This window comes from Bos grunniens, chromosome 19, assembly GCF_055505025.1.
Source record: "Bos grunniens cultivar Pamir isolate PY7600 chromosome 19, Bosgru_T2T1.0, whole genome shotgun sequence".
Classification (NCBI taxonomy): Eukaryota; Metazoa; Chordata; class Mammalia; order Artiodactyla; family Bovidae; genus Bos; species Bos grunniens.
Genome location: NC_141183.1, coordinates 20899669 through 20926977, shown reverse-complemented (window position 1 = coordinate 20926977; position 27309 = coordinate 20899669). Strand labels below are relative to the sequence as shown.

At 49.8% G+C, this 27309-nt stretch overlaps 1 protein-coding gene across 1 annotated transcript; it reads right to left on the bottom strand.

The window, feature by feature from the left end:
- Window positions 1-11135: 11135 nt before the first annotated feature.
- On the bottom strand, window positions 11136-25667 carry CAVIN1 (caveolae associated protein 1). The gene is made up of 2 exons (XM_086357662.1): window positions 24745-25667; window positions 11136-13743 (listed from the first exon to the last, which is right to left on the bottom strand). Exons 1-2 carry the CDS (start codon window positions 25411-25413, stop codon window positions 13042-13044), a joined length of 1371 nt encoding a protein of 456 aa, XP_086213788.1. The 5' UTR covers window positions 25414-25667; the 3' UTR covers window positions 11136-13041.
- Between the last annotated feature and the right edge of the window lie 1642 nt (window positions 25668-27309).

The following is a 27309-nucleotide window of genomic DNA, read 5'->3' as shown; positions in this document are numbered from 1 at the left end:
GTATTTGTCTTTCTCTATCTGATTTATTTCACTTAGCATAATACTCTCAAGGCCCATCCATGTTACCCATGGCAAGATTTCACCTTTTTATGGCTGAGTGGTATTCCAGTGTGTGTGTGAGTATGTGTACCATATCTACTTTATTCATTCATCTATTAATGGGCACTTAGAATGTTTCTACATTCTAGCTATTGTACATAATGCCACAATTAACATAGTGGAGCACATATCTTTTTCATTAGTCTTTTTGTATTCTTTGGATAAAAACCCAGAAGTAGGATTGCTGGACTATTATTTTAGTTCTGCTGTTAATTTTTTGAGCAACACCATAACTTTTCCTATAGTGGAAAAGTTATATTCCTGCCTACACCAATTTACATTCCTGCCAACAGTGTATGCTGCTGCTGCTGCTAAGTCGCTTCAGTCGTGTCCGACTCTGTGCGACCCCATAGACGGCAGCCCACCAGGCTCCCCCGTCCCTGGGATTCTCCAGGCAAGAACACTGGAGTGGGTTGCCATTTCCTTCTCCAATGCATGAAAGTGAAAAGTGAAAGTGAAGTCGATCAGTCGTGTCTGACTCTTATCGACCCCATGGACTGCAGCCTACCAGGCTCCTCCGTCCATGGGATTTTCCAGGCAAGAGTACTGGAGTGGGTTGCCATTGTCTTCTCTGAACAGTGTATGAGGGTTCCCTTTTCTCCACATCCTTGCCAACACTTGTTATTTTTTGCCTTTTTGATATAACCACTCTAACAGGCATGAGGTGATATTTCATTGTGATTCCAATTTGCACTTCCGGAAAAGTTAGTGATGTTGAACATCTTTCCACAGGCCAGTTGGTCATCAGTAAGTATATCTTCTTTGGAAAAAAAAGTCTGTTCATCTTCTCTGCTGCTGCGTCACTTCAGTCATGTCCAACTCTGTGCGACCCCAGAGATGGCAGCCCACCAGGCTCCGCCGTCCCTGGGATTCTCCAGGCAAGAACACTGGAGTGGGTTGCCATTTCCTTCTCCAATGCATGAAAGTGAAAAGTGCAAGTGAAGTCGCTCTCTTAGTGACCCCATGGACTGCAGCCTACCAGGCTCCTCCATCCATGGGATTTTCCAGGCAAGAGTACTGGAGTGGGGTGCCAGTGCCTTCTCTGTTCATCTTCTCTACTCTTAATTAATTAATTTATTTATTGGTCATGCCACTCAGCTTAAGAGATCTTAATTTCCTGACCAGGGATTGAACCCAGGCCCCCTGCAGTGGAAGTTCGGAGTCCTAATCTTTGGACCACCAGGGAATTCGATTGGATTGCTTGTTTTTGTTATTGTTGAGCTATATGATTTCTTTCTGTATTCTGGATATTAACCCCTTGGATATATCATTTGCAAATGTAGTCTGCCATTCTGTAGGTTGTCAGTTGTCTTTTCATTTTGTTGATGGTTTTCTTTGCTGTGTGAAAGTTTTTAGTTTGTTGCAGTTTCATTTGTTTTTCTTTTTTAAATTTTTCTTTATTTTTTAAATTTATACATATTTATTTATTTGGTTGTGCCAGGTTGCCGCATGCAAGATCTTTAGTTGTGGCATGTGGAATCTAGTTCCTCGACCAGGGATCAAACTCGGGCCCCTGTATTGGAAGCACAGAGTCCTAACCACTGGTTCACCAGGGAAGTCCAAATTTTTATTTTTTTGGCCATGCCATAACAGCTTTCAGGATCTTAGTTCCCCAACCAGGCGTTGAACCCACACAGCAGTGAAAGAGCCCTAACCAAAGGACAGTCAGGAAATTCCCTCTTTTGTTTATTTTTGCTTTTGTTTCCCTTGCCTAAGGAGCTATAGCTGGAAAGATATCGCTAAGACTTATCAAAGAGCATATTGCCTATGTTTTCTTCTAGGTGTTTTATGGTTTCAGGTCTAACATTCACGTCTTTAATCCATTTCGAGTTGGTTTAGCTTCGTTCTTTTGCATGTGGCTATACAATTTTCCCAACAACATCTATCGAAGAGATTATCATTTCTCCATTGTGTGTCCTTACTCCTCTGTTGAATATAAGTTGTCCATTTTTGTGTGCGTTTATTTCTGAGCTCTAAATTCTGTTTCATTTATCTAGGTACTGCCAGTATTGTGCTGTTTTGATTACTATGGCTTTGTAATTTATAGTTTGAAATCAGGAAGGATGATACCTCCAGCTTTGTTATTTTTCCCCTCCAGATTGTTAAGCCAGTACATTTTGGGACGGTTTGTTACTCTTCACATTAGGTAAATTTAGATCCCACATGCTGAGTGGTATGGCCAATAAATAAGTAAATAAACAAAATCACAGAGAAGGGCAGGTCCATGCAACATGAATTCCTTGGACTTCTACTTTCTGCAAAAACACTTCTCAGGCATCATCATGCAAGCAGCTCTCTTCAGTCCTGTCTGAAAAACAGTCCTCCTTACTCAGTATTTTCAAGGCTAAATGTTTTTCCTATGCTGCTTAAAACATCATCCATACCATGTCATTCCCACGTGCATGCTAAGTTGCTTCAGTCTGACTTTTTGTGACCTTACCGACTGCAGCCCATCAGGCTCCTCTGACCATGGGATTCTTCAGGCATGAATACTGGAGTGGGTTGCCATGCCCCCCTCCAGGGGATCTTCCTGACCCAGGGATCAAACCCAGGTCTCCTGCATTACAGGCAGGTTGTGAGCCACCAGGAAGCCCTGTCATTCCCGTGGGGCTTAGGAAAAAAGGAGTTCTCCTTTCTCATTCCCTCCAAGGCCCCACCTATCCCACCAAATTCTCTCCTGTCCCCTCAATTCCAGCCAGTCCATTGCCACCTCAGGGCCTTTGCATATGCCCTTCTTTTTCCTTCTGTAGCTCTGGTATGGCTAGTTCCTTCTCACCCTTCTGGTCTCACCTGCTCAGAGAGAGCTTGTCTAACTACCTCCACCTAAGGTTGCTCCCAGCAACTTTAGTCTTATCTCTATGTGCTGTTTCCTCTGAAACTCTTATCATAATCCTCATTTTATTTATCTATTTACAGTTTCTTATCTGTCTTCTTCATTTTACTATCAGTTCTGGAAAAATGGATTTTGCCTGTTCACTTCTTCCTTGTCTCTCCCTGCAGGACACACAGTAGGTGCTCAATAAACACGTGGACTAATGGAAGTGCTCTTGGTTCCACCCCTGCCCTGTGGGTTTTATCCGTTCTCCTCTTTCTCTTGACCTTTTCCACTTATTCCTTCCCTTCTGTTTCTGCAGATTCTCTGTCTTTCCCATCTTGACCTTCAAGTAACTCCCCCCTTTCCCATCTTGGTCCCCAAGTCCTTACCCCAACTTGCCCCACCAAGGTGGCTTCTGCACTCTCCTCTCCATAGGACAGTGCTCTTGAAGGTCATTAGGGACCTTTTTCTCACCAAAGCTTATGTCTTCTTCTGGGTCATTTTATTTTAACTTGACTGTAGAATCTGCCAATCATTCCCCTTCCACCCTCCTAGATAGTCTTTCCTCCCTTGACCATCACAATGGTCAACAGAAGCAGCTGCATTAACTAGAAGGCTGATGTGAGCTGAAGTGAGACACAGAGTTTGAATCCTGGCTCTGACACAGAATAAACGGTGCAACCCTGGGCCAGTTCCTTAACCTCTGTGAGTGTCAGCACCCTCATCTTCAATGGAGAACCTAATTCTGACCTCAGGAAGTTTGCATTAAAGGGTTCTTGATACAAGAACAAAGATACAAATTAAGTGTGTAGCATGACAGATAAGAGCCAGGCTCAGACACCCCACCTACACAGCAGTGTGACCCTGGGTCAGTTGCTTAACCTCTCTGAGCCTGTTTTCTCATCTACAGAACAGAGAATATGAGTGCACCTACCTCATAGGTTGTGAAGATAGAAGAGAATACAGTGTTAGCTATAATCTTATTCAAAAAAAAAAAAAAACCCACTAAAAAAAAAACAAGAGTAGGGTGCGGGAAACTTATTGGAAAGAATCTGAGGTCTCTCCCAAATTCCAATAAAGAGTTGAACAACCACACCTTATAATTCCAGGAACCTCACCACAAGTGGACGTCCCACTAAGTTCTGCCATTCACTTGTCATGACTTGACTTGAGGCTGCTACTGAAATATTCAGTCTCTAACCATGGTAATAAGAAGGGTAAGTGAAGGTTCCAAATGTTTTGAATCGCTGGTGTTTTTTAATGCTACCATTTTAAGCATTCATATATATATATATATAATATATATGAATTCATATATTATATATATATATGAATTCATATATATATTAGAGAGAGAGAGAGAGAGAGAGATTGTGCTAGGTCTTTGCTGCTGTGCAAAGACTTTCTCCAGTTGTGGCATGTGAGAGCTACTCTAGTTGCGGTGTGCAGGCTTCTTATTGCAGTGGCTTCTCTTGTTGCAGAGCACGGGCTCTTAGTTCATGGGTCAGTAATTGCAGCTGGTGGGCTCGGTGGTTGTGGCTCACAGGCTTAGTTGCCCCTTGGCATGTAGAATCTTCCCAGACTGGGGATCAAACCTGTGTCCCCTGCATTGGCAGGAGGACTCCCAGCCACTGGATCACCGTGGAAGTCCTCAAGCATTCTTTTTCACTTTTTTGTTGTTGTTCATCTGATTGGAATTAAATTTCCAATTTCCTGGCAGCTGTAGGCTCAAAATTCTAAATTGCTGGCAGAGAGGATTTCATTGGTCCAGACAGGCATCTATGAAAAAGCAGCTTGGACAGGGTTATCCAGTAAAAGCAGGTTCCAAAAAAGAAGGTTCTGGTTATCTGGTAGAGACAAAGACCTGGAGGGAGGGAGCAGGGATTTTCCAAGCAGAAGGACATCAGATAAGCACCAGAATCACCTAAGATAATACCTATGAAAGTGCCCTGCACCCAGTAAGGTGTTCTTCTCCCTCTCCAACCATCCCACAATCTACTTTACTGTTCCCTCCAACCCCATCAACTTCTTAAAGCGGGGCATGGCTGCTTTAATTTTACAATCCATCCTCTTCTCTCCCTAACTTCCCCCTCCCTTGGCTAGCTCATCTGTTCCTAGCACTTCAAAGATCACTTCTCTTCTGATAACTATTTTATGCTGAGTCTTATAAGGTACAAATAAACAACCTTCTCTTCCAGGTCCACAGTAACTTCCTCTCTATGACTCCTGCTTTTCTCATCTATAAAACAAGACCCTTTGGGAATTCTCTGGTGGTCCAATGGTTAGGGCTCCACATTTCCACTGGGTTCAATCCCTGGTTGGGGAACTAAGATCCTAAAAGCCATGTGGTCAAAATATTAAAAATAAATAAATAAATAAAACAAGACTCTTATAGGTTTCAACACTCCATAATTTTTTTTTTTTTTTGGCTGTGCAGCATATGAGATCTTATTTCCCTGACCAGGGATCAAACCTACGCCCCCTGCAGTGAAAGCACAGAGTCTTAACCACTGAACCACCATGGAAGTCCCCTCATTATTCTATTAACTGTTCTTCAATCATGTCCCAGAGAAGGCAATGGCACCCCACTCCAGTACTCTTAACTGGAAAATCCCATGGACGGAGGAGCCTGGAAGGCTGCAGTCCATGGGGTCGCTGAGGATTGGACACGACTGAGCGACTTCATTTTCAATTTTCACTTTCATGCATTGGAGAAGGAAATGGCAACCCACTCCAGTGTTCTTGCCTGGAGAATCCCAGGGACGGGGAAGCCTGGTGGGCTGCCGTCTATGGGGTCGTACAGAGTCAGACACGACTGAAGTGATGCAGCAGCAGCAGCAGCAATCATGTCCTCAGTATTCCTGTCTCTTTGCCTTTCCACACACTGCTCCCTTTGCCTGGAGGACTGTGCCTGTCCCACATCATTATTTTCATTTATTTAACACATACTGAGTATCTACTATGTCAAGAGATACCTGTTGGGTCCTGTCTGGCTCACAACGAGTCCTCCTTTCCTAGGAATTGCTTCCTCTACTCCCCATTCATATTCTGGAATAGGTCCCTTCAGGCATGTCTGTATTTCATGGTCCTATTCTCCAAGTCATAGATGATTAAACCCTGGGTGAGCACATGTTTACTGGCTTAATCAGAGTCTCTCTGCCAGGAATTTGGAATTTGAAACTGAGAGGCACAGAGCCTGGGAGCCCTTCAAGCTGAGTTCCATTAATGTCAGTGCTTTCAAGAGGGCCATCCATCATCTCCCTCTCAAAAGTCCCTGGAGATCCCCTGATTCCTACTCTTCCCAGCCTGACCACTCAGCAATTCCTTGGTGTCCATGGGACACCTTGGCAGCCTTCCAACATAAGTTCCTGTTTCCCCTTTTGGCCAGTGTTCTTTTGTTATGCTTTTAACCTAATAACATTTACCAATGAAATTGTGTATGAGACTCTGTTAGGCTCTAACAGTTAGGTTAAGTGTTAACAGTTTTGTGTTAGGTGACACAAAAATCAAGTAAAATATTGTCTCTGCCCTCCAGCAACATGTATTTCAAATCCTACCCTTTGTGAAGGATTATAACTTAAAAGCCCTCTTCCTCTATAAGTTTCTCCATATTCCCCAAGCAGGGTGAATCTGTTTTCAGTGTATTGCCATTGCATTCTGCTTTACTTCTCTTACTCAATATCTCTTTGAGTTATTTTGAACATCTGCCTCTCCCACTAATTGCAAAATGTTTCAAATCAAGAGCTAGATATATTATATCTTGGCTGTTAGCACAATATCACAAATAGATCCATGGGAAGGAACACCTGATTCTTTGTCCACCCATCATCTTCTCTCCTTCCCCTAACAGCAACCCATTTTTCCTTTGGGAAATCAGCTTTCCTTGCTGAGCAGCATGCAAGATCTTAGTTCTCAGACCGGGGATCAAACCCATGCCCCCTGAATTGGGAGCTTGGGGTCTTAACCACTGGACAGGACTTCCCTGGTGGTCCAGCAGTTAAGAATCTGCCTGTCAATCTGCCTGTCCCCTGCCTGCAGGGGACAATTTCCATCCCTGGTCTGAGAAGACCCCACATGCCACAGAGCAACTAAGCCCATGCACCACAACCACTGAACCCTTGCTCTGGAGCCCATAAGCCACAACTACTGAGCCCACATGCTGTAACTATTGAAGCCTGCACACCAGAGCCCGTGCTTCACAACAGGAGAAGCCACTGTAATGAGAAGCCTGAGCACCACAGCGAAGAATAGCCCTCGTTTGCTGCAACTAGAGAAAGCCAGCAAGCAGCAATGAAGACCCATCTCAGCCGAAAATAAATAAATAAATAAAATTTGACCACCGGACCACCATGTAAGTGTCTTCCTCCACACTCAATTCTATGCTGCAGGTGAGTTCTAGAAATGGTCCATGGCCTAGATTTGGTCAGAGGCACAGTGATTTGAATATGTGACATCTCAGGAGTGTATCTGAAATTCTGGAAAGATTTGGAAAGAAATCCTCTTAACTGGGGTTGTTGAGCTGTCAAGATGTAAGCCTGCAGCTATTGATGGTCATCTTTGCCAACACACTGTGAAAATCTAATTGCAAATGAAAAACACAGCAGAGAAGAGGAGATAGGAAGAGAAATTCCTAGTGATGTTACATCAGAACTTGCAACCAGACACTCCTCGACCTACCATTGGAAACTTTTTCGATTACTTTAACTCCTTTGATTTTTATTTTCAGCTTTGGTGGGTTTTTTTGTATGATTGTTTTGTTTTATTTTGGCTTTTTCTGCTGAAGCCAGTCTGAGATGAGTTTATGACCATTGCAATAAAGTTTTAAAATTTGTTCAACGAACGTTTATTGACATAGAGTCCTATGGGAACCCTGAGAAGGAAATGATCAGTATGACTGGAGAAGAGGTTGGTTTATGAGGGGAGATGGAAAGAGGGAGGCTATTCCAGAGAGAGGTAAGGCCCACAGGCCTGAAAGTATGTGGGCCATTTTTGACCAGCAGACTGCTATAGAGCATATTGAACAGCAGTAAGAACTGAAGCAGGGACCAGACTCTTTAAATATATATATATATATTTATTTGGCTGTGTTAGCTCTTAGTTGTGGCAGACAGACTCTAGTTGTGGCATGTGAGCCCAGCAGTTGCAGCACATAAGTGCTTAGTTGCTCTTAGGCATGTGGGATCTTAGTTTCCAGACCAGGGATCAAACCCATGTCCCCTGCATTGCAAGGTGGACTCAGCCACAGGACCACTAGGGAAGTCCCATGGGGCCAGACTCTTAGGATATCTTGTGAGCCGTGCCGAAGACTTTAACCCTATCGTCAAAGGAAGACATTTAAACTGGAAAGTATGTTTTCTTTAAAAAAGAAAATCTATGTACCTATATAAATAATATAAATAAATTTATATCTCTATCTCTAGCTGGCAGTAACATGGGGAATAGATTAGAAAGAATCTAAAGGCAGTTCAAAGACCGCAGGTGAGAGCAAATGAGATCTGGACGAGTGTAGGACGCTGCAGCTGTCTTCTCCTGCCCCTGAAGAAAGTTACCTCTTGGGATAAGGACTTTGGAAGTACTATTTAGAAATCTGATAACTCAGTCTGTAGAGGAACTCCCTTAGATCCCAGGTGTGGACAAAAGATTGCTGCCTGCCATTATCAGTAAGGGCTTCCCTGGTGGCTCAGTAGCAAGGAATCCACTTGCAGTGCACGTGCAGAGATGCTGGTTTGATTCCTGCGTGGTGATGGACAGGGAAGCCTGGCATGCTGTAGTTCATGGGGTCGCAGAGTCAGACACGACTGAGTGACTGAACTAAATTGAACTGGGGAAGGGTCCCTAGAGAATTTTCCTGGAAAATTCCATGGACAGAGAAGCCTGGTTGGCTGTAGTCCATGGGGTCGCAAAAGAGGTGGACACAACTTAGCGACTAAACGAAACAACAATTATCAGTAAACAAAAGATGTTGAATCAAGTGTCATATTACAGCCACCCTGACAGTGAGTGCTGAGGGAACTCAGGATAGAAATTAAGATTGCCCACCATTCTGCAGTAAACTGCTGGATCCTCCCCTCCCACCCGCTATACCCACTGCCCTATACCTGAGGAGACTCACAATGAGAAAACACAGGACACCAGACCCAGTTGAAGTGCATATCAGTGAAATGAATTTAGTGAGTGCAGACTTTGCACCTTCCCGTCCATAAAAAGGGCTTCCCTGGTTGGTGGCTCAGACATAAAGAATCTGCGTGCAACTCGAGAGAGCTGGATCTGATTCCTGGGTGGGAAAGATCCCCTGGAGAAGGGAAAGACTATCCACTCCAGTATTCTTGCCTGGAGAATTCCATGACAGAGGAGCCTGGCAGGCTACATACAGTCCATGGGGTTGCAAAGAGTAGGATGTGACTGAACGACTAACAATCAACACATAAAGAAGCACTAATTTCATTAACTTGAAATGTCTGGTTTTCTTTAATTAACGATAATCTTCAATGTTCCGACTACCTGACCTTTGTTGCAAAACTGCTTAATATCCTGGCTCCTCCCTTTTGCCTCTTTAGAACAGTTTCTCAGCGTTATCTGAGATGCTGTGTCCCAGGCTTGAAGCCCTCATAATGTCTGCCAAAGAAAACATAACTCTCAACTTTTAGGTTGTGCTTTTTTTTTGGTCAACACAGATAATGTTTGATGGGATCCTTCGAGAGACAATACCTCTAGTTTATTGTCTGATTCTAACCCATGGAAATAGTGCTAATGAGGGTGGGCAAGTTGATGACCAGTTGGTGGAAAAGATGCTTTGTGGGAATGGGACCTTGGAATGTCCATCAAATCCTATTGGTAGGAAGCTATTTCATGAAAGCCTCCTCCTCCCTTCGGCTGCAAGCAAAGAAGAAAAGGAATAATTTCTGACTTAGGCAGAGCTTCTGGAGTTGTGGCCCCACACTGTGATGTAAAGGAGGAATGTCATGGAACAGGGGCCAGCAGAAAAGTGGCTCTTCAGAGAATTAGGGCCACTTCTAACAAAATGGTGTCCAGAATAGAGCTGGGTAGGGAAGTTACAGCAAAGTAATTTGGCTGGTAGTGAAAGTGTGGTGGACCAGTGAGCAGGATGGCTTACAGAAGCAAAGGGGAAAGAACCAGGAAACTTACTGCTTTGAGTAAGAAAAGTGAACAATGCTTGGTATCCCAGGGCCCTTCCTGGTTTCCCTCAAGCTCATTACTCCACAGCTGGGGTCCCGATGTCATTCTCTGCTTCTCACAGCTGCCCCTCTGCATCCCGCAGGAAGGAGGATCCTGAGCGTGGTTCTCCTGGCCGAGGGGAAGCTTCATGGCTCCCAGGCTCTGAATTTTAATCCTTAGTTTCATCTCTTTTGGAGGAATGCCAACCCTTTTGGAGGAATGCCAACCCTTTTGGGGGGACTTAGAACCCAAGACTGCCGTGCTTGCTGCCAGGGTCGGCAGCAGGGGACCAAGGGAAATGGGTGGTTCCTGAGGAAGGACTCAGCTTGTTTGGGATGGTACTACAAGGCCAGGACACAGCCCCAGAAATGACATTGTCTTTATTTGGACACCCCTCCCCAGGTGATTCTGATGCTGGCAGAACTCACATGACAATTTGTTTTCTTTGCTCTAGGAAATCCATAACTTGTGAGCAGGTAGGGCTGGCTGCTCATGAGGAGGAGAGGGTGTACAGACAATGAAAGAGGTGCCCATCCCAGGGCTGTAGGGAGAATGAAATATGCTGTGTGGCTATGACTGGCATCTCTAGCACGCACCAGAATCCTTTTTCTATGACATTCAGCCTCTGACTTTTCCCCTCCCCTAGGCTGCCTCCCACAGGACGGATTTGGCAGCCTGAATTTGCTGGGGGCAGAGCTCAGGCTGAGTAGAGTAACTGGGTGGGTCTGGAGGGCTAAGGCTCTGAAGGCAGAGAAGCAGTCTAGACACTACAGGATTACAGACACGGTGAAACTGGAGCCAGGGTGCCTGACTTAAAATCCCAGCTCCAGCACTTACCACCTATGGGACGTTAGACAAGTTACTCTGTGTGTATGTCTTCCCATTTCTAAGTGGGATAATTGTAATACCCCAGTCCCACTTCCCATCCAGGCAAATGCTGCACGTTTAAACTAGCAGTGTCTCTCTTTCATTCCCTGGTTCCCTCCTGTTCTCTGGAACTCATCCTATGTAACTGCCTTCGAAGAATACAATCCAACACAGATCCTTTTAGAAAAGCAGGTTTATTGGTCGGGCTGCTCACCAGGACACAGCAACACGAGAGGCTCCCCAGAGCCCACAGGAAACTGTATCTGCCCACAACTCAGGCCCCTTCAGCACCAAGGAACCTCGTCCCACAATCCCCATCCTCCCTCAGCTGATGTGTCTCCAACCATTTGGAAGAGAGAAGGGAACCAAGGGTGGGGGGGGAGCAAAGCTTTGTGTTGTATAAAAGGTGTGTCCCCGGACTCCCTCCCTCCAGCCCTTAAAACAATTAGCTGCAATTTTCTAAAATGCAGAGCAGGGAAGATAAGGCAGAAGGGGTGAGGGGAGAAGGAGGGAGCTTCAGCTCTCCTCTTCGGGCTGTGACTTGGGGGTGAGGGGGGTGTCCTTGCTTCTGACAAGTTCCCTTTATGGGGGAAGAACAGGGAGACTGAAGTGTCCTGAGGAGAACCTGATCAGAAGTCAGGCCTTTGAACTGGAAGCAGCACCCCTCTCACCCCAAAGATTCAGGAGAGGAACTCACAAGGCTACGGAGGTCTTGGCATGTTCTACAGCTTTATGATACTAGCTCTAGGGAAGGATCTTGAAAAGAAACTGCCAGGAGTGAGCCAAGGCCGGGCTGCCCTACACACAGGAATTCCTTACTCTCCTCTCCCCTTCTCCTGCTCTCAACTTGGTGACCTGGCCTTTAGCATCTGGTCTCTTTCCCATCAGCCTCCCTCCTAACTATAATACCAGCTTTCTGGACCCTGGTGCTGCCCTCTTCTGGGACCCTAATTTTCTGGGCTATGAGAAATGGGCTGTCCCTGGGGGCACCATAACCAGTAGAGGTAAGGGGTAAGGCTTACCTCTCTCTTCTTGGATGATGGGTTTCTCACACTGCCCTACCTACTAGTCCTGAAAAATTGTCCTGCTGTCCTCTGAGAACCCCAATAAGATGGGATCCTTGTCCTGTGTTTCTCCTGCTACTAATGAGCATTCTCTTTTCGCCCATTTCCACCTTCTACTATTTTCTGCTTTCCTTCAGAGCCATAGCCATGGGCACCTTTGCGAAGATGCATAAACATGAAGTGCCCTCCCTCCCTCCCCCAGAGCTCTGCCTGGATCCAGCCTTCCTTACCGGGACCTTTTGCAGATACAGCCTGTGCTAGACCCTCATGTAGGGTCATGGCTTACTCTGCTCTCTCTCTGACACTGCCCTGATGCTGCTATTGCTAAGTCGCTTCAGTCTTGTCCGACTCTGTGCGACCCCAGAAACGGCAGCTAGATACTGCCAAAAGCTGCTTTCAAATCCTTCCAGTATGGGGTCTCCCGTGTGGGCAAGGGGCCCTTTCATGGTAATTTTGGCTTTGAAGCCGCCAGAGATCAGAATGAGAAAGAAGAGCTCAGTGAACAGGAATGACAGCAGCCGGGTAAGCGTGTGTGTGTGTGAGTGTATGTGTGTTTGTGTGTGACAGCAGCCGGGTAAGCGTGTGTGTGTGTTTATGACAGCAGCCGGGTAAGCGTGTGTGTGTGTGTGTGTGTGTGTGTGTGTGTGTAGGGGTGGGGGGCGGGGAGAAGGCAGCCTGCCCCAAGCCTGGGCCTAATCACGGAAACGACAGCAATTTCCTCTAGGATTCCCGACTTGGATCCCCAGGACACGAATCACCGCCCTCTGCATTTCCACCCAGCCTACGCCTACAATGGGGATGTCCATGGTGCAGGCTGCCTCCCCCTCGTCTTAATAGCTGTAAGACTTGGAGGGGGTGCTCGTTGTGGGGAGGTGTTCTCGATTTAAAAATATCTCAGCCCATTTGGGGCAGAAAGAGAGAAAGAATGCGAAAGAGAAAGTTCGTAGAGGGAAAGGAATCGGGGCGGGGGCGGGGAGAAGCGGGGCGGCGCGGCCTTCCGGGCACAGCCCCGCGCCCGGCTCAGTCGCTGTCGCTCTTGTCCACCAGCACGGCGTCCGACTCCTCCGTGATCTCCAGCAGCGTGTGCACGTCGGGGCTGCTCCCGCGCAGCAGGTCTGCTGCCTCGCCGCGCTCCGCGCCGCCCTCCTCCTCCTCGGCGCCCACCTCCACCATCTCCGTGGCCTTCAGCACCTCCACCTGGCCCTCGCGGATCTTCTTGACGTGGAACGTGAAGGGCGGCACCTTGTAGACCGCGGTCTTGGAGCGCGCGTAGACCACGTGGTCGGGCGTGAAGGACTTACGCAGCTTGTCTCGCGAGCTCTTGAGCTTCTCGCGGCGCTCGGCGGGGACCAGGCGCGTGCCCAACTTGTTCATGCGCTTCTCCAGGGTGTGCCGCGTCTTCTCCAGGTTCTCCTTTGTCTTGAGGCGGGTCCTCTCCAGGTTTTCGCGCGTGCGCACTTTGGTCTTCTCCATCTTCTCCTTGGAGAAGGCCTTCTTGAAGTCGTCCACGCGCCGCAGGCCGCTGCGCTTGATGCGCTCTGCGCGCGACTCCTCGATGACTTCCTCCACCTCCACCGCCTCGTCCGACGACAGCTCGAGCGCCGCCGCGTCCTCCTCTGGCCGCTCGCCCTCGGCCAGCTCGTCGCCCTCCTTCTCGGGCAGCGTCTCCGACTCTTTCAGCGACTTCCCTATGCTCACTTTGGCCGGCAGTTTCACTTCATCCTAAAGGGAGATCAGAGGGAACAGATGAGGGTGGGGGCAGAGCTGGAGAGTTGGGCGAAGACTTGGGGGGACTCTGGGCGAACCCGGGGCCGGGCATTGGCACCCGTGATGCTGGCAAGTGCGTGGTACCTGTGAAATCGGCCTGGACTCCTGCGCTGGTACCCCCAGCGCCTGGCACCGAGCTGAACACTTCGTGAGCGCTCAAATATGTGTTGAATGAATAGTAAGTAGACCTGGAGAAGGGCAAGGCAACCTACTGTAGCCTGGAGAATCGCCATGAACAGAGGAGCCTGGCGGGCTACAGTCCCTGGGGTCGCAAAGAGTTGGACACGACTGAGTGACTAAGCACATATACAGAGTAAAGAGGGAACCGAGCTTCGGATCAGAATCTGGCCTGTTTTCGCACTTCGGTCAAGTATCTCTGCGGCTCTCCAACCCGCTCCTCAAGCCCTGCAACCACCCATGTTAAACCACTTCTTACCCTTTGCCTCCCAGAGCTCACAATCGAACTTTGGAAATGGGCAGAGCGCCCTCTGGTGCACAGAGCCCCACACTGCCCGAGCCAGACCCAAAAGGCTTTGGGTAGTTTGTTTGGGTTGAGGGGTGAGCTCACAGCCGATCTCAGGCGACCCCGAAGTAGGGTAACTTGAAGGTAGGTTTACTTTCAAGGGAGCGCGTTTCCCAGACTTCGTATAGTTTCAGAAGAACCAGTATTAGGGAAGGGGAGTTAATGATCTCCCCACTCTCCCTATACGGTTTGGTTCCACCAATGGTCATTCTCCATCGCTATGTAGAAATTGAGGAAAGAGGAAGAAGCTGTCTGGGAGCTGAGAACATGTTTTCTTCCCAACCTGGAGGTTTCTTCTGGTTCTGACATCCCTGCCTTGGAATGGAAAGGAGGGATTGCTTTTCTATTCTTGCTTCACTACACAACCCGCCCCCCACCCCAGACAGGAGCTCAAGAGCCAGGAGTAGAATGGCGAGATCCTAGATCTCAGAGCCAGTTCTTCTCCTGGGAAGACCCAGCACCAGCACTGTTTTCCATTCCGGGAAGACTTTCCAAGATCCTGACTCTGGACCTACATTTCAGAATCTCAGGATCACCTCTCACCAGAAGGTAGGGGAGATTGAGCCCAGAAAGGAAAAGAGGACATAACCCAGAATGGGTTTGTTTTTGGCCCAAAATACAAAACCCAAAAGTCTCTTTGACCCAGATTCACTTCTTTAGGTACATTGTACAAAGGAATGATAGGGAATAGGTTTTCTGAAGATCGTTTCACAGAATTGTAAGAAAACCCCATCTGAGAAAAATGAGGCAACATAAACTGACCCCTCCTATAAACACACACAAACACGTACACATTTGTGTTGGCTGCTTGGTATCTCTGCACCACCTGCTATAGAAATTCCTTCCCCAGCCCCCAACCTCTTTCCTCTTCCCTCCCATCTACATCCCCACAGAGTTTCCTGGTTTACATTGAAAACTAGGAACACCTCCTCCCAACTTCCTTCCCTCCCTGTCAATATCATTAGCAGGGACAAAGAAGGAATGCTGGCTTCACCTCTTCTCCCAAACTGGGCACCAGCTCTGCTGGGCACCAAGCCATCTCAGGCTCTCATTACTCAACTACACCTCCCAGCAGGCAAGGTGACCTGAGCTCAGGGCATGCTGGGACTTGTAGTCTCTACCTGCCACAGCTGGCTGGGTACTATCGTGGGCATTCTGCAGCATTCTATCTAGCCCTCTGCTTCTTATCACTTGCAGAGGCATTGAAGGGGTATTTTCCTCACTCTGAGTTTGGGAGGGTCCCAGCCAGTCTTAGCAGTCCCTCTGATTCCCAGTTGTACACTTTGGGTCTCCTTTTGCAATCACTTCTCTCCACCTGCTACCAGAGTCCTCTCTCTTACACAACATTTTAGGACTATCATCTAAACTCCCTGTTACTTCTTTTTTTTTTTTTCCCCTGTTACTTCTTAATTCATCTCCACCCAGAATTTACTGGCAGCCCTAGCATCAAAAAATGTCAGCTCTGATTTCTCCTTCACAGCTTCCTAGTCTAAAAATCCACCCACACCACCAAAGTTAGGAGAATGCCTCCTTTCACTAAAGCTCAGGCAATGTGGATGAATTAAGGGAAGGATTAAGTGTGATGGGTGGGGAAGAGCCAGGAAACAGTCCCTGCTGCTGGAAAACAGATCCACATTGTCTCTGTGCCCCACCCTGGCATCCCTGATTCTCCCCTTTGCTCTGTCCAACCCCTAAAGCCTGAGCTGGCTGGTTTTCCTGGCCTCTGGCTTCTTAGATAAAGCTTGAATTGTGAACAAGGCTGGAGAGAGAGTTCCAGACTTCTTGTAGCCAATCCCATCTTCTTAGTGCCTGATGAGAGGTCTCAAATACAACATCAGGGAGCAATCCCAGTGAGGGGAGGATTTGGAGTTGTCTCTGCCAGACTAGAATGGTGTATATATATATATTGCCCTTCATCGTGAGGCTTCCTCTAGAGCAATAGCTTACACCAGAGGAATTGCTTTCTTGGTGGAAGGTCAGGGGATAGGGAAAGAAACCATTTGACCTAAGTCCGAGATAATATCCAGTGAATTGGCCCTGGAGAGGGTATACCACTATGACTTTAGCTTTTTCCCTCCATTAATGGATTTTGTCTTTTCTCTCTGTTTCCAAGCCAGGTTTCCCCTATGACTCACAGCTTTGGAGTGCTGTCTTGGGCCCACCCGTTTCGCCTGTTGCTACAACAACCAGCAACAGAATCCCAAAGCACCTCCCCCAACCCTGGGCACAGAGGCCGGGTACCCCTGTCCCACCCCTATTTCCCTGGCAGAGCTCCTAAGTCATAGGAGGGGCCTCAGGGTGGCAAGAAGGGAGAGCTCTGCTTGTTCTGTTTCTATATTTTTATTAAACAAAACCACCAGTCCCAACAGGCTTGGTTTCCAGAGTTAGCTTTAATGACCAGGTCTGAACAAAAGCATGCACAGCTTCCATTGTCTCCCCACCGCCCCGACCCCCCACCAAGCACACACAGCTCCCTAACCCAGGAAAGCACCAGTCTGGGATGAATTTAAGAGGAGCCATAAGACAGCTTCCAGCCCCTTCCTCTCCTCTCCCCAACCTCACTATATAAACTTAAGCTCCTCTGCCTTAGGAAGATTTTTATGTGATTTACTCGAGCACCTACTTTGTGCCTGGTCCTTGGCCAGGCACTTCACATTTGTCAGGGAGAAGGGACACGTATGATATGGCTCTGGGTAGGGTCTTTCTTGACTTAGAGCTAGCCAGTTCTGTTCCCAACCACTGCCTGGAATGACCAGAGAAGATACTGGAGAGGTCATTCGGAGACCTGGGATCTGCTCAGAGAGTGTGTCAGAGGAGGGTACAGACTAGGGGAGAGGTGAGAGATAGGGAAGTCTTAAAAACTCGGGACCTCTACTTTAGGTGGTCAGGACAAGGGGGTGAGACACACTGAAGGCAGAAGGGACCTTTTTTTCTGCTCTAGCATGACACTCTAGCATGTGGGAGGATGTTGCCCCAAAGTGGGTGGAAATTGGTTCTTGGGTGGGGTGTTGGGGGAGTCCAGGTATATATAGTATACATATAGTGTTAAAATTTCATGGGGAAGAGGACAATTAGGAAGAAAAATGTCTAAAAGGACTCCTTAGAAGAATGATCATGTGAAAAAAAAAAAAATGGAGAAACACTGTGCCATAGGTAGGCCAGATCCAGCAAAAGTGTACCCCCTCCTGGCCTCTCTGAGTTGGCAGCTTTTGGGTGCCCTGCCAAAGGCAGGATCTGGCAAACATAAGGGATCTCTTTGCAAAACATTTTCTGGAAAAAAAAAAAAAAACTGGAAAAAATAAGTGTAAAAGTTTTCCCCAGCTGCAGGGAGGGGCATGGAAAGGGCACAGAACAGACCCCTGGCCTGGGCCTCATGAGGGCCCTCTGTAAAAATGGCCCTCGAGCCAAACTGGCCTGTCCCTGAGGAGGAGGTGGAAGTGGGGGGAAGGTCAATCAGAAGCCTGGGCAGGGTTCAGGATGGAGGGGACACATGTATACCTATGGCCGATTCGTGCTGAGGTATGGCAAAACATCACAATATTGTAAAGTAATTGTCTTCCAATTAAATAAGAAAAAACCAGAAGCATGGAAGTTGCAGGCAATCTCATGCAGGCAGCAGTGGGTGCAACTCAGGTATGGTGTCTGGAGCATCTACTATTAAGATGGAAGCCAAGAGGTAGAGGAGCGCCCTTTCCCATGACCGCCCACCGGATTGCCTGAACATTCCATAATGCGAGTGTTTGCGCAGTACCCGTCACCCACTCACAAGAGGCAGTGGCTTAGAAGAGACTGGCCATTCCAGACTGGCCGCTGCTAAGCAGTGAGCTGGACTGGATTCATGACATGCCACGCCCACGGCCCCTCCACGTGAGCCAGGAGACCCTAAGCACCCCCACCGGCTGTCGGCTCCTCAGGGGTGGGCAGAGGCCCAGTGGGCTCTGGGTAATAGGGCAGGGTCCTAGGCGTCTGGTCAAAGGGTGGGAGGTCAGGCACTGTCTCAGGCTTCAGGTCAAAAGGCTCAGTCTCAGGCAGAAGATCAAAAGGCACGATCTTGGGTGTGGCCCGGTCTGAGGGTGCATTCAGCTTCTTCTTGGGCTAAGATGAGGAAAAGGGGTTTAAGTGGGGCTTGGGGTGGGTGCGGATGGGTGTGGGAGGAGGAGGCCTTGGTTGGCATGCAGAACTGGGGCTGGTGAGTAGAGGGGAGGGGAGCACACAAATATTAGGATGGAAAGACACCACACTTTCAAGGCTCCATCAAGAGGGCCCTGGAGTGGAAATGGGGACAAACCCAGGCCCGTGAATTAATAAGCACAATTTAATCAGAACCCCGTCCCATCCTCCCTCTAGAATCTTCCCCAGTCCCATCCTTGGTCTCCTGCCTTCTACCCCGACCCAGCTATGGTCGTGGAATGATGCTATGAGGGGTTGGAGTGGTGGAGGCAAGAGGCTGCTGGGGGCGGGGAAGGAGTTTTCTAAGAGGCCACTTGTTAGACTCCATCTGAGGAGTCTCCAAGGAGGAAAAGAGAAGGCAAACAACTTCACTGTCTTGAGTCAGAGGCAGCTGATCCCAGTTATTCCCCCAGGCAGGGTGGGCATGGGCGCCGCCCTGGATAAGGAGGGCGAGGCATGGACGAGGGACGTCCTGGCTATTTCCCTTTGGCCTAATCCCCACCTCCTGCCTCCCTTCCTCCCATCCGCCACCCCCCACCCCCGACTCATGGGCTATCAGACACCCAGGAGCACAGAGGAATCAGGACCAAAAACCAAGCTAATTTTGGGCATTCCCTAGTGGTCCAGTGGTTAGGGCTTCTCGCTTCCACTGAAGGGGGCACAGGTTCAATCCCTGGTTGGGGAATTAAGATCCCTCATGCCATGTCTTTTGGGAGGGCCAAAAGAAAAAAAAAAAACAAGCTGTTTTAATGACCCATGAGCCTAGGTCCTGAGGCACCCAGCAGCAGCTCCCAACTCTCCCTCCTGAGGGGCTGAGCTGCCGCTCTTGCTCTGGAGTCATGAGAAGTCAGGGGAGAGGGACATTTGGGACTGCCAGACTCCAGCGACAACAGTGTCAAGGTGTGCAGCCACAAAACCCAACACAGCAAGTGCCCACCTTCCCTTTAGGATACAGGGACAAGAGGGGAGTGGCGGGAGGCTGAGGAAAAAGGAGCCGATGTGGTCCCTGCTGACCAGAGAGCTCCACTCCGTACACCCTGCACCCCTCCCCTCCACGGCCATTGGGCCAGGTGACCACACATTGCCTCAGCTTCAGCACTATGAGGCTGAGCAGCTATGGCCACCCACCTTAGCCACTCAGCTAACACTGCATACACACACCCTCACACACACACACATTCCCTCACACACACCCTCAACACACACACCCTCATACACAAGTGCTCTCACACACACACCCTTACACACACACCTCCACACAAACCCCCCACACGTACCCTCACACACACACACATTCCCTCACACACACCCTCAACACACACACCCTCATATACAAGTGCTCTCACACACACATCCTTACACACACACCTCCACACAAACCCCCCACACGTACCCTCACACACACACACATTCCCTCACACACACCCTCAACACACACACCTTCACACATGAGTGCTCTCACACACACACCCTTACACACACACCTCTACACATACCCCCACACCCCTTCACACACACCTTCACACAAGCACTCTCACACACACACATTCCCTCACACACACCCTCAACACACACACCCTCACACACAAGTGCTCTCACACACACACCGTTACACACACACCTCCACACATACCCCCCACACACACCCTCACACACAACGCTCTCACACACACACCTCCACACATACCCCCTACACACATACCCTCACATGCACACCCTCACACACACCTTCACGCATACACATCCTAACACATGTGCCTTCATACACACACACACACATTTGTCCCAGTGCCAGAACTGGGCAGCTATCTCCCTCAGAGAATGAAGAAGCCAGGACTGTCCTTGCTTAGGGCTAGCCTCCCCCCACCCCGATTTCTGCTGCATAGCCCAAGAAAAGAAGGAGGAAGCAAGGAGCAGAGAGTATAGCAGAAGAAGGGGGTACCCCTGGGCCCTTGCCTCAGCTGTGACCCCCAATGCTTGAGTGGCAATAGGCAAGTGACTTCCCCTCTGGGGACCTCAGCTTCCTCCACTACAAAATGAAACAGCTGAAGTTGACTATCTCCAAAGCATCCTCCAGCTCAAAAAGTCTATAGTGACAGAATGATGAACTATTCACAATGGTAGTTCAAAATAATGGAACAAACCACCACTCATCTTTGTGACATTCCCTCTCCCTGTCAATTGCCCATTTCCTCCTTTTCTGATTTTGACCTTTTCAATAGTCAGACTTCACTTTAAAAAAATCAGAGGGAAGAGTATGATTTCCTTTGGTCTTAGGAATACCTCTAAGAATATGCTCCCTGTTTTGGATCCAGTGGTAGATTTTTGGATTCTCTGGTGGTTCAGACAGTAAAGAATCTGCCCATGATGCGGGAGACTCAGATTAGATCCCTGGGTCAGGAAGATCCCCTGGAGAAGGGAATGGCAACCAACTCCAGTATTCTTGCCTGGAGAATTCAGTGGACAGAGGAGCCTGGCGGGCTACAGTCCATGGGATTGCAGAGTCAGATACAACTGAGCAACTAACACTTGTATCCAGTGACCAGGAAAAACAACCCAAACTTAGCTTTTTGGAGGAAGCATATGGTAAACACTCTCCACTAGGTCACCAAGGGGTGAGAGGGACCAGAGCCCCAAGTTGGGATGATTTTTTTGGACAAAAGTGTGGGCTTCTTCTGGAACCAGGTAGCCCCGATTTGCTTTGAGTCCAGGGAGGAGCTATAGTCTGGGTTAGGATTTGAGGAGGAGAAGCCAGCAGGCCCTCACACCAGCCCTGGTTTCCACCCCTTTAATGCCCATGTGCCACCTAAGCCCTTAAATGCGTCCTGGTCCTGCCCTCAAGCCCTTGGAGCAGGTCTGATGGGTCCAAATGTAGGTCACTAACTGCTTCATCAAAACTACTTCAGAACACGTTTATTTCCATTTTAGCCTCCCTTTCTGGATTCTAAAAGAACTCTAATAACATCCAAACTAGGATTGGGTATTAGGATTAGGAGAATTGGCTTGGGAGAATTGGCTCCTTAATGAGCACTGTTGCTGCTGCTGTTTGGTCACTGAGCTGTGTCCAGCTGTTTTTGACCCTATGGTCTATTGCCCACTAGGTTCCCCTGTCCATGTAAATTTCCAGGCAAGAGGACTAGCTAGCTAGTGAAGTCATTCAGTCATGTCTGACTCTTTGCGACCCCATGAACTGTAGCCTGCCAGGCTCCTCCGTCCATGGGATTTTCCAAGCAAGAATACTGCAGTGGGTTGACATTTCTTTCCCGAGCCAGGGATCGAACCGGAGTCTCCTGCTTGGCAGGCAGATTGTTTACTGCTGAGCCATCTGGGAAGCCCTCCTTACTGAGCACAGCTGCCCCTATTTGCAAGGGGCTGTATTTGGCCTGGTCTTCCTAGCAGTTCTTGGTCCACTGACCCCTCAGTTACTAGTAGGATTCACTTCTCTTCCTCACTGGCTGTTGTTGCCTAGTGAGGTGTTGCCTGATAGAATGGGACGCCAAACTGCTGTTTTTGTTTGGGAGACAAGGAGGGAAATGCCAAAGAAGGACAATAATGACTCAGAAGTGAGTTCAAGGTGAGGGCTCTGATATCCTGTGATGGGAAGGGCTGAATTTCATGAGTGTGTGTGTGTGTGAAGGGGAGGGATGTCAAATGCAAACTTAACGTGTGAAATCATGCCTAGCAGTTCCCTGAATTTGGGTGGGACCACACAAGGGATTCCCTCTGTTATCCCCCGGGAAAAAGGTGTGGTAAACCAAATGGCCTGATCCCACAGCTGGGGCCTTCCCACCCCTTCAGGCTCCCTCCACGTCTCCCTTTTGCCACATCATCACCTCCCGCCTCTGCAGTAGAGAACACCTCATCCCCTCCCCAACTGGAAAACTCACATCATCCCAGGACAGCCTTTCCCCAGATCTCTCTGCCTGGCCACCCAAACATCCTACCCCCTCAGCCCAACTTTATCATAAATGTTGCTGCCCCCAAGCTTCCCTATTAGGTCTGCCAAGGCATGAGGCTATTTTTACCTCATTCTCTTCCCAGGCCTGCAGGCCTCAGGGAGGAGCAGCCTCTGCTTTCCTCTAACAGCTGAGTACCCCACCCCCTCACCCCCACCTGGAACATCTGCTCTGTAACTCAGGGAAGTTCTGCTGCCTTGGGCCCCACCCATGTTGCTGGGATTTTTTTTCCCAGAGCTTCACTGTGGGTTGGGACCACTTTAGGTATTAGTTATTTCCCCTATGGTTTGGGGGCTCAGGATCTCCAGCTTGAGTCATTCCTTCTACCTCAACCCTCTGTCCCCTACTGGCCTTGATGCAATCAAAGCCAGCCTGTGATTAAGCCCCACTCCCCACCGTGGATACACAATACACAGATACACAATCTGTGCCAACTGGCTAGAGGCAGTAACAGACACACCGTTGGCCTCTGCCAAGTCTCTCAGAATCTCTATCTTTGACATAAGGAGGTTTACCTCCAGGCTGAGAACTTTCCCAGGTCCTGTGGTCTGGGACATTTTGAATGAGAAGGGTCAACCATCCAAGCCCTTCGTGGCTCCTCTCTCCCACACCAGGCTATGGAGAGAAGATAGAGGGGGCCCGCTGTCCCAGAACCCTGCCCTCTTCTCCTTCGTTTGATGCACCCCAGTGCTAGGCAGTTATCTTAAAAAATCTCACCCACCTACCTCACCCCATTCTGCTTCCTCGGAGCAGTTAAATTCAGTAGAAACAATTCTGGGTAAATGTTTTCTATCAGTTAGTGCTATTTGGGGGGGAGGGGGGGCAGTGAAGTAAACTGTTTAAAGGTCGAGTACCTCTTGGGAGGAGTTCCTGGGGGGAGGAGAAAGGGGGGAGCAACCTTGCAGCCTCTGTCCCACCACCTTATTCTCAGATGAGTGCCAGCTCACTCATATCTGCTGCCCCCGAACTTGCTTATTTCAACCTGCGTTTCTCTTAGCTCCACCACATTGACCAAACCAAGGACCTCGCGGCATCCTTGATGGTCACTCAGAACACAGCTAAGGAGGGCCTCTGAGCTGTCAGTGAAACCACATCTCCCAGACAGAGGCCCTCTCCCTGGGGAGATGTGGGAAGTCGGGCCTTCTTTTTTTCCCATTCCCTTCGGTGCGGGGAGGGGGAGCGAGGGGACACAGATTAACCCCTCGGCCCCCACGATCTCACCTCCTTGGGGTGGGAACATCAACCAGGCCCGAGGGAAGCAGAAATACGAGGCTGGGCACGTTCCCACCCCACCCAAGATCACCGAGCCCTCGGCTCAGACCTGTCCCTAATGGAATTTGGGCGACAGAGTAGAGAAGAGCAGCGATCCTGAGATGCCCTGGTTTACTTGGGGTTAGGATACAAAAACTCCCATTTTTTTCCAGGCGGGAAGAACGGGGAGAGGTGCAAAGGAAGCAACAAGCTGACTGGGCGGAGCCTGGGGCGCGCCAGCCTCCGGCCGCTTGTCCTCCGGCTCCTCGGCCGCCCCCGCAGGCATGCGGGGTGATTCACCGCGCCCCGACCTCGGGGCCAAGGTTGGGGGTGCTGTCCCCTCCCCTCCACCAGCCCCTTCAGGACTCGGCACGCCGCGGGCCACCACCCTCGCGCGGCTGCTTCCAACAGGCCGAGGAGTAGGGGCGCGCCGCGGGTTAGGGTGTCCCTAAAGGCCGAAAGTGCCGGGAGGCGGGAGAAGATCGCAGCGAGGGGCGGCGTGGGCGGCCGAGGCCGATGCGGGGTCCGTGGGGGCGTGCTGGCAGCCGCGTCCCTCGCCTGGCGCAGCCCCCGCGATGCGTGCCTGAGCCCTGAATCACCCGCTATATCGGGCGGGCAGCGCCGGAGGCCCCAAACCCGGGCCGCGCCGCCCGTGTCCGCTTACAGCGGGCCCCAGTGGTCGCCAGGCACCCCGGCTCTCCGCAAAACTTCCTCCAAGTAGGAAGACTTTTGACAAGCCAGGTCGGGAGCGATCTGCGGGGCGCAGTGTCCCTGAGTCCAGCCCCCTAACTCGGTTCCGCTACGCGTTAGACACCGGAGGTAGCGGCTGGGTGAGGAGCAGCGGTGTGCACCGTGCGCCCCTCTGAGCGCTCCAGGAGCCCGCCACCCGCCCACCCCACCCCACCCCACCCCACCCCAGCAGCGCTCGTGGAAAGAGGGTGGATCCCCCGAGCCGGGTCAGGCTGCCGCAAGAGCCGCGCCGCAGGCAGATCCCCCTACCCTGAGCCCCGGGCGGGGGACGCCGGGCCTCTGGGCGCGGTCCGCCCGCCAGCTCACCTGGTAGATCATGACTTTAAAGTTGCGGCGCCTCAGCAGCTCGGCCTCGTTGACCTCCAGCTTCTTGATCTGGCCGGCCTGGCGCTCCAGGCTGCCGCGCACGGTCTTCACGTTGACGCTGACCTTGCGCACCTTCTCCAGCAACTTGCTCACGGTGTTGCTCGTGGTGGCGTGCGCCTTGCCCAGCTTGCTCAGCTCTCCTTGGATGCTCTGCACGGCGCCCTCCATCTCCGCCTGCCGCTCCTCCAGCTGAGCTTGGGTCAGTTGGATCTGGTCGACGGCGCCGATGATTTTGTCCAGAAGGCTCAGTACCAGCACGCCGTTCACCTGGTCTGATTTGATCAGCTCCTCAGAACCGGCCCCCGACGGCTCCTCGGCCGCCGGAGCCCCCATGGTGGAGGACCCCTGGTCCCCGGCGTCGGGGTACCCGGAAAGCGGCTGCTCGATGATGTGGAGCTGGGTGTCCTCCATGGCTGCCCGGAGCCGTGCGGGGCCGGCCGGATGGAGCTGAAGCGGGAGCGGGAGACCCGGAGAAGAGGAAGAGCGAGAGAGAGCACGGAGGAAACTCGAGCCACGTCCGTGCGCACCGGGATGGTGGCCAGAACTGTGGGGCGGGGGATCGGTGAGTTCCCCGAATCCCAGGCCAAACCCCGGAGTCTCGTCGCCCATTGGCTGGCCCGACCCCAGAAAGGGAGGGACCGGGGCAGAAGGGGAGACCGATGCTGGAGAAGGAGGGGCAGCCCAGGGGGACCCAAGAGCCGAGCGCCCCACCCTTCCTAGGATGGTTGGAATAGTTGGAACGGGAGACCAGGGCCTCCGCTGGCGGTGGAGGCGGCGGGAGCGGGACTGAGGCGGAGGAATGTGCACTTGGGAAGGGAAACAGGTCCTGGAGTGTTGTTCTGCTTTTCCCTCCCGCTTGTTTTCTCTCACCCGCAAACCCACCTCCGTCTTTTAAGTTCCAGAGCAGGTCGTCAGGTGGGACAGGATATCCTGAAATTACGAGCAAACTATTGTGTTTGCTGGTGTCCCGTTTTAGAGAGGGAAAGAATCTATGGCTTCCACAGCCTCTTCTAAGGGACCTCTGACTACCCACCCCATCAAGTTACCCAGCACTGTTCGAAAAAGCTTGAGGGGTCCTTTGTGAAGGAAGGGAAGAACTTACACGTTAGAGCCACAGTGGTGGTGAGGGGCCTCGAAGCTCCTCTAGGTCCCTCTTAGAATTATCCTAACAGAGGAGGATAAAGATGGACAATAAAATAGAAACTAGAGCTTTTTGCTCATCTCTCTCTAAAATCCACATTTCTCTGTGTTTCCGCATGCCCCAGAGGCCTGGCTGACACTGAGTTCAGAGAGCAGGACAGGGAGTTCACCCATCTCTCTGGAGCCCAGAGACTATGGCGCTTTGCAGAAATATCAGACCCCACCTCCTCACTTGACAAACTGGAGACAGAGGGTCTGGAGAGAGCAAATGACTTGCCAGGAGGTTTGCCAGCAAGTTCACCTTAGCTTGGAGCTCAAACCAGGTGTCAAGACCCCTCTCTGGCACTTTCCATCTTAGCATGCTGTATCTTTCACCAGCACAGGGAGGGGCAGATGCTGCCACCCATTTGTGCCACCTGCCCGTCGACCTACAAATATATTTCCCACTATGATGGGTACGAAGGAGCAGGCAGTTCTGAGCAGGATCAAGAAGTCCAGGAGACAATGCCCATTCTCCCCAGTTTTACTCTCTAGCACAGCACTGGAGCAGTACCAGCCGCCTTTCCCCCAGAAAAGCTGCAAACCTTTTCCCTATTTAGGAAACTAACCTTGGGTTTCCCCAGCTGGATCAATGATGATCTTGGCAAAAGGTCACTTCTCATCTGGCATGCATTACATTAGGAAGCATGAAAAATTGTCATGCCCTATTAATCCAGTCAGAGAAGCCATCAACCCAGAAAGAAGCTGAGGAACTAACTGTCTGGGATAGCCTGGAATCATCTGGAATAGTCCCAACAGCTATTGAACAGAATATTTCCCCTGACACTTTAGTTGCTATTTCCACAGAAACAAGTGGCTTTTTTTGGTCTGAAATTCAAATAGAATGAACTGGTATAAATTTGATTAAAAAATGTGTTATAACACTTTAAGTTCCTTCCACTGAGAATTGACAAGACTTCTGGAGAGAAAGAAGAGTGACAGTAAGGAGACTAACTGGATCTTCATAAGGTTCTTATTTTTAAAAAATTGATTGGCTTTCATAGGTGACACATAAGATACAAATTGCAAATAGCACACAAAGAAATATAGTGAAAAGAAGTTTTCTTTCTATCCCTATCTGAAGCAAACAATTTCTGGTTCAGGGGACAACAATTATTATTTTCTTGTGGAATCTTCTCTAGGAAGTCTTTGCACACCACATATATATATATATATATATATATATATGATATATATATATATATATATATCAGCACTTTGCTTTTTGTCAGTTACTAATATATATCTTGGAGATTGTTCATATCAGTACGAGAGAGGCCTTGTTTTCCAATGTGCATGTGTGTGGTTAGTCGGTAAGTTGTGTCC